The 13,706-nt window shown below is 38.9% G+C and overlaps 1 protein-coding gene across 1 annotated transcript in view; it reads right to left on the bottom strand.

Annotated features, from left to right (window-relative positions):
* Nucleotides 1-13,706, bottom strand: part of MYO16 (myosin XVI) — a 422,200-nt gene that overhangs the window by 85,403 nt on the left and 323,091 nt on the right. Inside the window, exon 28 of the mRNA XM_036250228.1 lies at nucleotides 1,439-1,535. Coding sequence (XP_036106121.1) covers nucleotides 1,439-1,535 — 97 coding nt within the window. The remainder of the gene's footprint in view (nucleotides 1-1,438; nucleotides 1,536-13,706) is intronic.

The raw sequence follows: 13,706 nt of genomic DNA, 5'->3' as shown, positions 1-13,706 counted from the left end.
GTCCATGGGGTCCCAGGCGCTGAGCGGGGATTCCAAGTGACTGTCCAAAGGAGAGGGCTCACCAGTTCTCAGGTGGGTGGTGCAGGTAAGTGCTGAAATGAGCCTACATATTCAAAGAGCCACTGAATACCTGTTCGCCCCACCAGAGGAACCGCAGGCCAGATCACACTGGTGATGGTCAGACAGAAGAGCTGCCCTGCCCCCTCTTTCTCTCCCCTTCGTCAGCTCTGGAGGGTCGCAGGGTGAGCATGCCGCTGAGTAGGCAAGGATGAGAACCGTGCCCACTGCCCACCTGTGGGGCCTGAGAGGTTCAAGAGGGACGTTTTTGTTTAGAATGAGGTGCTGAATTTTGAGCATTATTTGGACTGAACTTGCTAAGTTCTAGTGAGACTGCTTGAAGGACTAGAGTGCAGGACATTTTATCATCAGAAAACGATGAAACATTGGCGATTTCATGAGGGGTGTGCCTACATGAGGACACGGGTTCAAATGGACAGAGGCTTGAACAGAATACAACTGATTTCTGCATTGCATGAGTTGTCTTGTTTTGAACAGCTTCAAGTATATCAGAGAGCTAAGCTCATTACTACAAATTCCACCCAAAACTAGTATATAGATTAATTTTTCTCCCTTTTACCTTTCTTTGAAAATTATATTTATAATACATAATTAAAGTTTTAAGCAGATTAAAAATTATAAATCTATTAAGTATGTGTATGTGAGGCGTCGTTATGATTTTTAATATGTACCCATTCATTTTTGATGGCTACTTGGATTTTGATAAGAAAAAAATCTAAATGGACTTTCTCTCAAAGTTAAATGAAAAAATACTACCTGCTATCAAAGATGACACTCCAGATATTATCATGGCTTCACAAAACAAAAATAAAGTCACGGATTTTTCCATGGCACACGTGGAATCGTAAAACGTGATCTGGCTCAGAAGGGCTGCTCCCGTCCTCCAGACTCGAGCAGGCCAGCGGCGCTGACTGAGCTGGTCTGGGAGCCGGCTCCACAGCTGGACCTGAGTGCACACGGGTTTTCCCACCGTGGGTTCAAAGGTACATTCTTCTTGTCAGGGTCACTGGGCAGGGATATTTGCAAGGTTGAGGATGCATAAAGCATTGGATATGAATATCCCTTCTTCCAAATTGTGACTTAGATAAAACTTTGCTATAAAATATCCGATGAAATGACTACCAAATTAAGCGTGAGCAGTGCCGTGTATGTACATGCTGAGTCAGAGACAGGTACAGAGCAAACTAAGCCACAGTACTTCCTGAACACCCACAAACTGTTCACCTGAAAGTAGCATCATGGGGTGGTTGGAGGGGTCCACTCTAATGTAGACCCACTGATATTTAAACTTGGGGGTGAACAAAATTATTTTGTATTCCACAACTCAAAAATATTCAGATATGTTAGTGTGTGCTGTTACCTTTTTGACAGGTGATGATTTTTCTCTGCAGCTGTAGGCACAGATCATTGAGCTGCTTGGCATGCCAGTATTTTAGAAACACTTTTCGGACTCCCATCTAAAACATAAAGAGCAGGGAAACATTTAACAGCGCAAAGATGCCAAAACGATGATGAGAAAACCATCAGGCAAGAGATTTTTCCAGAAGACAATGAGGAAAAACAAAGCTAAAAGAATTAACTTCAGTACATCTTCTTTATTATTTTTTAACACTATTACATTTAATCCCAATCTCAAAATTTTGTTCTAATAAGTATCTTTACCGTGTACACATTGTCAACAATATTTGCAAATGTCTACACTACACAGTTGTGGTGGTTGCACTGTGTAGTGCAAAATACTGACTGGCTTTGCCCTGGCTGGTTTGGCTCAGTGGTTAGAGCACTGGCCCACAGACCAATTAGTCTCGGGTTTGATTCCGGTCAAGAGCACATACCTCGGTTGTGGTTCATCCCCAGCTCTGGTAGGAGTTGAGCAGGAGGCAACCAGTCAATGTGTCTCTCTCACATTGATGTTTCTCTCTCTCTCCCCCTCTTCCTCTCTCTCCCTTCCTCCTACTCTTGCTGAAGAAAAATAGAAAAATATCCTCAGGTGAGGATTGAAAAAAAAAATACTGACTGGCTTTGACTCTTTCTATATCCCCACCCTCCTTTGCCCACCTCTATCCAGCCCCGGCCACCCCTGTCTTGGCCTTCACCACTCTGTCGTCTGTGTTCACGGGCTATGTATTGATGTGCCTTGGCTACTCTCTTCCCCTTCTTTTATCCAGTCCTCTAAAACCAACACCATAAATGAATTCTCACACTCCAGAGCCAGACCCCTATCTTTTCTTTTGTGACCCTTTTCTTTCCTTGACTCATAGCAGGGAAGTTAAAGTTACAAAAAGGAAAACAAACAAACCAGAAGACCAAAACAAAACATACAGCAGACACACAAAACTGTTCCACATCATTTCATTTTCCTACTACACAGTATATCATTACACATTGAATGCACGCAGTCGCAATTATAGAACTGCAACATCGAAGTAAAAAGTCTCCCCAAAGTCATGTATGAGCAATAATCTTCTAGACGTTTACATGAACATAAATATACAATGAACATTCTTCTCTAAAATTGTTAAATTTCATCACGTCACCAAATTCGTTTCTATAAAACAGGCTGGTGCTGTGCAAGTCAGTCCAAATGTGCCGCTATTGATGAAGGCAGCGAGCAAGGGAAGTTCTTAAAAACACGTAATAATATGCCATGCCCTGCATTTAAAAAAATAATGTTCTTGTGTGTGGTGCTCAGTTTCCAAGAACTCACAGAGCTGTGGTACGTGTGAGGAATGCCCTTTGCGATGTGCACGCTCCCCGTCTCTTTGGGGAGGCACACAGAAACCACTGCAGAAAGCCTGGCAAATACTGGCACGAAGCACTGTGGATGCTCTGATATTCTGTTAGACAAAGAAGACATACTGCTCAGGCAAACCTTGTAATATGGTCATAATCATATTCTCAGCACTTGAGACAAACAGCGCTAAAATAAGAGGAAGACTAACGTGTGTTCTCCCAAGCATGGGCTGGGGACATGAAATGATAACACGGCGCCGCCGATGTTGTACATCACGGTGACACTGAAGCTTTCATGTGCATACGCACCATTAGGTACTGGAAAGGTTTATAGGTCAGACTTGTCTTTGGAGTGCTTGGCCAGAGGCAGTTTATGAACCTTTTCATAGGGAAACTGGGTTGACTTCAAACATATTTTGTCACCTCCTATCTTTTCTTCTTAGCCATGTTGTCTTAATGAGACACACGGTTTTGCAAGGAACTGGGACCTGAATCTTGCACTATGGTAGTCAGGCTAGTTCGTTGGAGCAATGGGGAAAGTTGCTCAACTACTATCCTGCTTCAGAGGCATCTGGTTGACTAGATGTTCTTCATTTAGTTTTCTTTTAGTTGGTTGAAATTTGAGACATTTGCCTGGGTGGGCGGCTACAAAGAGTTGTTACTGCTTTCCCCATTGTATTGCCATCCACTCTTCCTAGTTATTTTCCATAATTCACAGTCTTTTTTTCCCCCTTCCTGACTGTTGACTTATTTTGGCAGTCAACAGGAAGAACAGTTGGTACTGTCTGTGAGCACTGCAGAACAAATCTGTGAGACAGGCCTTGGGAAGGAGGGAGCATGTCATCTTTCTGCTCATCCCTGACTGTGGTATGTTACCAATTATGGGAAACTAAATCACAAAGGCAAAATTCATGCAAACCTGAGTCCCAAAATGAAACTCTAAAAAAGTGATAACCAGCAACACTTCATAATGGGTGGAACTGGTAATAATCATTACGAGAACTAACATATGGAAGGAACACAAGGGGGAAAGACCTATGGAATGCAACTATAGCGAACTGGATTCTAGTTCCACCCCGTACTTAAAAGGAGACCCTGGGCAGGAAGAGACTTAGACAACTAAGATCTCTTACAGTGACATTTCTAGCAGCCATTCAAAAAAACAACATTTATTTATCTTGAGAATTCTGCTAGAAACTCATATGGAAAGTCCTCCATGAACAAATCCAGCAAGGACACATGCTCAGTACAATGATAAGAGTTATGTTTAAGACCATCAGGGAGGAGGAGGTGATTAAGGTGGAATCAGGTAAGATTCACTGAGAAGCACATTATCCAAGCCATTTAGTCTTGAAGAATATGTAAAAATTTTCCAGGGTGTCCAAGCCTGTTGGGAAAGCAGAATGTGGGGCAGAAAAACTCATATGTGAAAGGCAAGGAGCAGGAGACGACGAACCCTCTTGGGGTGCAGCTGTGTGAAGAGTGCTGAGAGAAGAGGCTGCCTAGCTGGTGGCCAAACCATGCAGGGTATTCCAGGAAAACATGGACATTTTCCTGTGTGCAACGTGGCTAACGTGAAAGAATTAAAGGGGGTCAGATCTAAGTTTTATAAAGTTCTTTATTTTTTAAGGAGAATGGATTATTGGGTTTGGTTTGGGGAGGTAGTCGGTTGTCAAGGTGGGACAATATAATGCAACCAACAATTTGTGTTTGGAAGATTATTCAGTCGTCCCTCGCCACTTCGTGCTTCGACTTTCATGGTGTCACTCTATAACGGTTTTTTCAAATATTTGAAATAAAGAATCCTATTTTGTGGAAATCCATTGATTGCGGTAGAGTCTGGAACTGATTAACCACGATAAACGAGGGCTGACTGTACAACTGCAGCTTGTCTGTTGGACAAGCCTTCATTATTAGATTTCTGATACTCATTCCTTCACTTCCAGTAGGGCTTTGATGACTTTCACCTGTGTTCCCAGAGCACCCTATGAATGACTCTTTCTTTCTCCTATTGCATAGCATTGCATACATATTCACATCTCCTGATAAATATGAAGAGATATTCTTGATCTTACAAGTGGTAGAGATGTGGGGAGGGTAGATTTAGATTAGAAAGAGCAGATGAGGAACTGTGAAGTCCTTGCATAAGATGACTCATAGAGATGGATGATAATGTCTTCAAGGATGAAAATAAGGTATGACTGACCATGAAAATAGAAGCCAGACCCAGAAGTCATTCAGCACACTGGGAATAAGTCATGGGCATCAGTCAGTGATAGAATAAGTCATGGTGGAAATAAAAGGAAAAAGAAAAGTGGAGTGAAAATGGTCCGCAAATGGAGTAGACATAAGACAAGGCTGGAGAGCAATGATTCAGCTGCCCCCCTCTCCTCTACAGAGACAAAAGACATGAGAAAAAGTAAAACCTTATGATAGAGTATTGTCAGAAAATATCCAATTAGTTTATATATGTAGGCTAAACCAGAAGGGGAGTGAATACGGAAGATGAAGTGGATTCTTCTCAGGATATATTAGAGATTCCATAGAACCTGACTGTGGGTAGTCGAGAAGCTGTCTGCATGTTCCACAGGGCCAGTTTGCATGTCAGGCCAGACTTGGAAGCAGGAAAATAAAGTTCTTGCTGGGATAAAAGCAAGGGAGGATGGAGCAGGGTGGGTATGTGAGGGTGCGGGGCATGTGCGAGGGAAGGTGGAATGTTAGACAGGCAGACATATGTAATGTTGGGAAGCAGAGAACAGGCCAGTTCCCAAAGCTCCTGGTGAGTTTTTGGTGTAGTTATGTCCATAAAAATTCTCCCTGCAGAGGTAAAACCAAGGTCTTTGAAAGCAAGGAGGGTTTCTGGGGATATGATTCAGTGGGAGAGGGAGGGAAATAAAGTCTGAATCCACATTAAAAGTATCCTGTTAAGACACAGCTGAAGACTGTGTGGAAATGGCTAGGTATCGTGCTGCCATCACATTCAGATAATTAGAAAAGTTTTACATTCACCTATTTGGTACACTTCACAGTGGTTCAATGGATTGATTCATTATTTCATGTTCACTCATTCATTCATTCACATTTTTTACCATGTAATTTATTTGTGGATTGGCAGGATTTGGAGATGCTCATTGAAAATGTTAACATTTGTTTGACTTTGCTGGTCTTTGGGGGCTGCCATGTTTGTAGTGAATGTTTCATCTCTCCTGAAAGAATACAATTAGCCCTTCAGTAGTAGTTTGGATTTCTTCCTCAGAAAGTATTCTGAGTAATGCATTTCAGTCCTTAGGTCCTCTAGTGTCCCTGATGTTAGGGATTAGTGGGCACACATCTAGAAATCTTTATCAGGAAAACTCAGACAAGATCATATGAATTTTAAATTTGCAGGAACTTGACATGGCCTATTAATGAGATGGAGTAGGAGGAAAGTCTTAGCCATTTTAATTTTTCTATGGAATGAATTCACGTGAAGTGACCCTGTAATCAGGGCCTTACTGTGCTGTATCAGATCCAACAAATCAGGATTCATCCAAATGAAACCAAATGTTTGGATCACCTGTATTCTTGATTTCAGTTTCATTCTCTTATAAAGAGATATTTTGCTCTCACACCATAGAAAGGAGAGACTGAAACATTCTCCTACTGAGCTCTCTCCCTGTGTACTCCCTAGTGCAGAGTGTTCTGATCTGAGATTAAAATGTTAATGTCATTCTCATCCCTGTAAAAGTAAACCATCTGTGAATTATAGTCATCGCTATTTTTATTAGAAAGCCGTTCGTTGCTTTTTTTTTTGAAGTGACAGATTTTAAAAGATTAAACAAAATGATCATTGATGACTTCGAAAGCTTCAATTAATGCTACAGTTTTCAGGGATATTTTTTAGAGGGGCAAGTTGTGGGAGCACAGACAACTGCTGGAATGGAGGCTATGATGGTGTGTGGGTGGTCTGGAGGCTGAACTGGGGAGACATATTAAGGGATCCTGTAAAGATACTCTCCTCTCTCCCCCTCCTCCTCTTAACCATCACCACTGATGGCTGCTTCCAATCACAGAGGTACAAAGAGCGGAGCTTGCCCTCCTGTGGAAAGCTAGATGGACCTACACTTGCTGTTTCCATGGCAACCTCAGTACACACACACACACACACACACACACACACACACATGAGATGTACATTACTGGCCTCTTTCTTAGGGGTTTCCCCATTTGACTACCCCTCATTCCCTGGGAGATGACGAACAAAACTAACTTCAGAGTGATCGCTCTAGACATGAATCTTATTATATTACTTTTGTGCTTAAAGTTATTTAGTCACAGGTTATGAGCTCCAGGATAACGTTCAAACTCTTTTGAAATGTTTATCAGACTTTCTATCGTATGATTCTTTTTCAGTGCATTCTTGTTTATTCTCAAACTAGATCATATTGCTTGCTGTTCCGAAATGGGAGCCTGTTTTTCTCCTCTGGCTTACTATCTATTTCTTTTTCCCTCAACACCTTTATCTAAATCATCAACTGAATAAACTCCTATTCATCATTTAAAACACAGATGGTTTGGTGAACTCTCAGTTTAGCATTTACTATATAATAATGAATTCATTAAAATAGCATATCCATGTCAACAATGTATACTGTATACATTTTTATAATACCACTAATTTCCTGATTTTGTCCTTATTTGTATATCTAGCTGAATATTCAACTTGATTGTGAAATATTTTTTTGTTGGCTAGGGTAATGTTAAAATATATAAAGGTCATAAGTTTCACATATACATACACATACATATATATATATATATATATATATATATATATATTAAAGTGAATGGAATAACAAAATGGAGAAAGAATTTCAAAGAAACTGATTTTAATAGACACTAGGTATAACATGAATTCAGATATCTACAAAAATTCATTTAAAATAATGAACTCTTAAAAATTAAATCTGTTTGAATTATTTGAATTCATTCATTTTATAAAAATGCATCTACTGTGGTTCAATATATAAAGACTTTGGTATAAAACTATTGCAAACCAAAATCTGCAATGCACCTCATCCTCTAACTCTTCACCTGCTCTTCAACTCACCTTGTACCCTGCCTCCAATTTATTAATCTTCCAGAAACTGTTAATGATTCCATATTGCCTGCAAGCTAAAATGCATACTTCTAGGTTTAGCGTTCAAATTAATATGACCTTTATTAATCTCTGAAGAACTAACATTTTTTATTTCTCCAAAAAGAGGTGATATTTACTGTTATTTTAACTTCTCATATGCTGCTGAGAGCAGAAAATCAATGTAAAATGTCTGTAGACACTATCAAGGGCCTTTAGCATTCTTATGCACAGAGTTCTTATTGAATGATGTTACTATTGTTCTCAGTGTTATCTTAGCTGCTTCCCTTCATATCTATTTCTATAATTATTGGAATGTTTTAAATAATTACCAGAGATTTTATTTTAATGAGAAATAGTTCAGCCAATGCTTATATTTTGCTGCAAAAAATGCTCAATTTCTATTATTACTGATAAAAAGTTAATCTTTAAAAACTTTATTCTTTATTGCTTTAAAAACATTACCATTATTCTAATAAGTACTTATCATTTAAAGACAAGATATATAAGATCATAATTGCTTTAAAAGTGGTCATCTTTCCTTGTAATATTAGCATTATAAAAAATTTTTAAGTTATAAAATAAATAAAAAGCCCTGGTATCTCTTAAAAGTGCCTTACCTTGTAAAGCAGTTTCAGTTTTTTAAATAGCTACTGAAATGGTACGAACGCTATACTCTTTCTTTTATGTGATTTTATGTCTCCATCACTCTCCCATCAGACTTGTTTTCCTTTCTGCTGATCTGAGAATGTCACTATGCTCCTTTAAAATATGTTCTTTCACCCAATTGAAAAATGGGCAGAGGACCTAAATAGACACCTCTCCAAAAACGACATATAAATGGCCAAGAGACCTATGAAGAAATGTTCAATGTCACTAATCATCAGAGAGATGCAAATAAAATCAATTATGAGGTATCACCTCACACCTGTCAGAATGACCGCCATCAACAAATCATCAAACAAGTGTTGGCGAGGGTGTGGAGAAAAGGGGACTCTAGTACACTGCTGGTGGGAATGTAGACTGGTGCAGCCACTGTGGAAAACACTATGGTGTTTCCTCAAAAAGTTAAAAATTGAACTGCCACTTGACCCAGTGATCCCACTTCTAGGAATATACCCTAAGAAATCTGAAACACCAATCAGAAAGAATATATGTACCCCTATGTTCATAGCAGTACTATTTACAATAGCTAAGATCTGGAACAACCCAAGTGTCCATCAGTAGATGAGTGGATAAAAAAGCTGTGGTACATGTACACAATGGAATACTACGCAGTTTTAAAAAAGAAAGATCTCTTATCCTTTGAGATGGCATGGAAGGACCTGGAGAGTATTATGCTAAGCAAAACAAGCCAAGCAGAGAAAGACAAATATCACATGACCTCACTTATTTGTGGAATATAATGAACTAAACAAACTGATGAACAAAACTGATCCAGAGACAGAGAGTTAGGGTACAGATTGACAAGCCTCAGAGGAAGGGTGGGTTGGGGGGGAAGAGATAAACCACAGGACTTATATGCATGTATGCATAACCAATGTACATAGACAACAAAGCTGGAGATGGGGCGGGGGGGGGGGGGAAGCAGTATGGGGAAAAGGGTGTCAGTGGGAGAAAAAGGAGAAACATCTGTAACAAAAACAAATTAATAAAATAAAGTAAAATATGTTCTTTCTACTCTTACTATGAAAAGCACTTTCTGTACCTATTATGTATCTCTTCCAAAAAGAAACAACCTCCAAACCCTAGTATTTCCATATGCTATGAACATTCCTTCACTCATTTCTGGTTCTACATTTTGTTTTTTTAAATTTTTACTCACTGATTTTTAGAGAAGGAGAAAGGAAGAAAGAGAGAGAAGCATCTATTTGTTGTTCCACCTGCACATGCATTCACTGGTTGCTTCCTGCGTGTGCCCCAACCAGGGATCGAACCCACAACCTTGGTGCATCAGGACGATGCTCCAACCAACTAAGCCACCTGGTCAGGGCTCATTCCTGGTTCTATATCATTTTCACATAGCTCTCAGGTACACTGTATCTTGTACCTCTCCTGATTTTCGTTGTCTTACATTTATTCATCTATGCATCCTACCATGTGTCTGTCTTATCTATCTATTCATTCATCATCCATCCATCAAGCATCCAGAAATCAAATATTTGCCAAAAGCCTTCCTGATACCAGGCCCAGTGCCTGACTCTAGGACCACAAGGTCAAACAGAATACCATCTATCTTTTCAAGAAGTTCAATAAAACAACCATTTAGCTAAAACTCATCTTCTCCAGGCTGAATTTATTTCCCCCCCATTTGCTTCTTTGATTCATTAAGTTTTTAAGGATGACTGTTATTTGTATGTGTATCATTTATAATTAATATTTCAATATTTTTATTTTCATGGTAGATTTGAAAAATCGCTAAATAGAAATAATCTAATTTTCAGTCTTCCTTTGAATGCACTTTTAAACATCCTCAAAGGATACATTTAAACTGAAATACAAGTTCTCTTCTTTATAAATAGACTATTCTTGAAGTTTAACTTCAACATTGAAAAGATAATTATAGCCATACACATCTAATAGAGTACTGTATCTTCTGCTATTTGAAGAAGGTGGTTTGGCTCAAATTACATATAATTACAGGTTAAGAAAATTAATTGCTCTCACCTAGAATAGTATGACCCATACAGCAAGTAGTGATGAATAAAAACTACTATCTTGAGCTTACTAGTGAATTGCTCACTATGTGATCATATATATTATTTCATTATGAAAATCACATCAATATGGTCAAGAGCCCTTAAAAAAAATAAATCTCTTCCTACCCAAATTACACATTGTAAAAAGCAATCCCAAGCCAAACCCGAACAAGACAGATGCGCCTCAGAATCAAGAGGAACGTGTATTGGATAAGTTAATGTATTCATTTGAGGAGCACCTCCAGTCTTTCTTCTTAACGACATGGCCTCCCTGATGTCAATAATAACTGCCTGCCCCATGGAATGTGTACGTTATAAATGATTAACAGCAGCAGAGACATAATCACAGCCCACTGGACTCGCCGGGGCGTGTATAGACACATGGGTCAGCAGCCTCTCCGCCACCAGCAGTTGCCGAGTCCCTGCCATTTACGTATTTTGATGTTTGCTTTACTTCTAAAAATATGAATACTCAAGGCCTTCTATCCTGGGCATCTGATCTTACGTTGTTCATCCTTAACAGTATTTTTAGATATTAAAATATACTTACATAGCTTTCCTAATTTTCCATACAGTCGTTCTGTGTTGTGTTCCTGTTTGCTCTGAGGCTCATTTTTGTGAATTATCTTTGGCTTTCAGCTCCTAAGGGCAGGTCTTTTCCATCACTTAGACCTTCATCTATGATGTGTAGCAAAGTCATACTTGTTAATAAAAGCTTGAGCGTATGCCTGACCTAAGTTAATGTTTTGGTTTTAAAGGAGATTCCACTCCTCAAGTCAAACAGTTTAGTAGACCTGTTTATTGAAGACCCCTGTGAAGCTATCTTTTGACCCTCCTCTGACTCACTCTCCTTTCTGTCCCGTTCTGTTCTGTTCTCCTTTCTGTTCTGACCAGACCTCTATCTTGCGTTATACTAGTTGGTTAAGTGGTTTCAGCTCTACTCTTGCTCTCCAACAATACATTATTTTCATGTTTAAAGCATAAATCAGGTTACGTTAGCACCCTTAAAGCTTATTGATGGCTTCACATTGAACTTAAAACAGAATGTTGTAGTTTGACTCACATGGTGTCCCTGGCTCTGGCCCCTGCTTGCCCTGAGCATCCATTCCCCACACGCGACTCTGCCCCCAGATGGTGACATGGTCCTGACGGGAAAATCCCCTTAGCTATTATAAGGTTTGTGGCATACAATGGGTGCTTCATAAAGGCGTATTGAAGGACTAAAAAAACTTGGAATTAGGGAGAATTAACTAGTATATAAGACATAAAATTAGGTTAGGTAGAGCCAGAAATACCATTTCTTAGTAGTTGTCAGGAAACGCATGTTGATGAGGAGGTTTGATTACTGAAGATGCCACAAACCTTTGTAATCGCGAAGATTCCCCCACCCAGTACTAAATTCCTTAGTAATTCTCTCATCAATTTTTTTCTCCTTAGTGAAGCAGTAATAAAAAATAAATAAAGTTTGAGAAGCACTGCTACAAAGCATTACATCTCTTCTCTCACCCAGGTGAGCGCTCCAGCCATTCTGCTCCCATCGCTTCTCTCAGGCTGCCTCCCTCTCAGGGTCCTGCCCCCAGACTCCACTTCCCAGCCCGGTCCCACGCCTGGACCCTTCCTGTCTTTCAGATCTCAGAGCATACGTTCCTCTTGGAGATGCCATTCCTGAGCACAGCCGTACCTAAACTAAGGCAACTTTGGTTTGCTGTCACAGTGTCCTTACTGGTTCCCTTCCGGCACAGATCCTAACCTGTAATTATTTATTAGTTTACTGCTCATGGTCCCACCCCCACCACACTAGACTGTAAGCTCTGTGGAAAAGGGACATGTCATTCTTTCTTAACATTGTCTTACAACTTGCCTTGTGGAACTTCATGGACATAAATGGCCCTCGACAAATGCCTGTTGTTCCAAGCCGTCATTCAACCTGGAGCTAGAGAAAATTAGATTGATTTCTAAGAGATGAAAGTTGGATTAGAAACAGGCATAGCCAGTTTTTACCTGCGATTGTTAAGTGTCAGGTATACTAAGCCTTTTGTGCAATGAAGTTGAGCAGAAAAATATAAAATTACCTAAAGGAGAAACTATCATGCATGTCAGCAAGGCGTGATGGTGGATGGCTGTATTTCCAAAGAGAAGATGTGATAATAAGCAGGAGTTTCATTCATTCATTCAACAAATATTGGTTAAGTGACTACTCTGTGCCAGGCGCTGAAAGGGGTGTAATAGTGAAACACACACACAGACACACACACACTGTAAAAAAAATTATATATAAATGTATATATATACATATATATATATAAAAGAGATGTAATATTTGTCCAGATAAAGTTCAGAATAAAAATAAAAGAGATACTGAGCAATAATTAAACATCTGTAATATTATTTTTAAAAACGGGGTCAATACACATAAAACATTAGTAGTTATCTCCAGATAGATTAATTCAATTATGAATGATCTGTATTTTCTTCCTTAATATTCTCTATTTTTCAAGTTTCCTATCAAGAATGAATGCTACTTTTAGAACAAAATGTGTTCATATATATGTGTATATAAGTGTTTGGTATACGAGAAAAAGGAAACAAATATATGTGCATATATAGTGATTCCCAGTTATAATGGCACATGGTACCAAGAGATACTCTCAGATCCCTAAAGTCTATTATTTGCAACATTAATAATTCCAGAGAAAGAGAAGGAATATGAGAAAGAATAATTTTATAGGCTATTTTCTAGCTTGTACTTACAGTTGATTTATGAAGTACTCTCTGAGTAATAAAACAAAGGTTATAAACCATTAATTTATTGTATTAATAAGAGCTAAGGGCCCTAATACAATTGTCTTGTCTTAGAATATGTAAAAAAAAAAGTGGAGGGTGCTTAAAACTTTAACAGTTTCTTGCTTTTACTTTTATTATCTTTTCTCTACTGCACAATTTTAAATTAATGAAATAATAAATCTTTTATCCAACTTATTTTATTTAATGGTATGGGAAAATGTTAATCTTGCAATTCTCAGCACTATAAGAATGAATCCTTCAAAGACCATATATTTTTACAGAGACACAATATCTAG

Source organism: Molossus molossus, unplaced genomic scaffold, assembly GCF_014108415.1.
Source record: "Molossus molossus isolate mMolMol1 unplaced genomic scaffold, mMolMol1.p scaffold_m16_p_9, whole genome shotgun sequence".
In the NCBI taxonomy this organism is placed as follows: Eukaryota; Metazoa; Chordata; class Mammalia; order Chiroptera; family Molossidae; genus Molossus; species Molossus molossus.
Note: the sequence above shows the minus strand (reverse complement) of the source record. Positions and strands in the feature narration are given on the sequence as shown.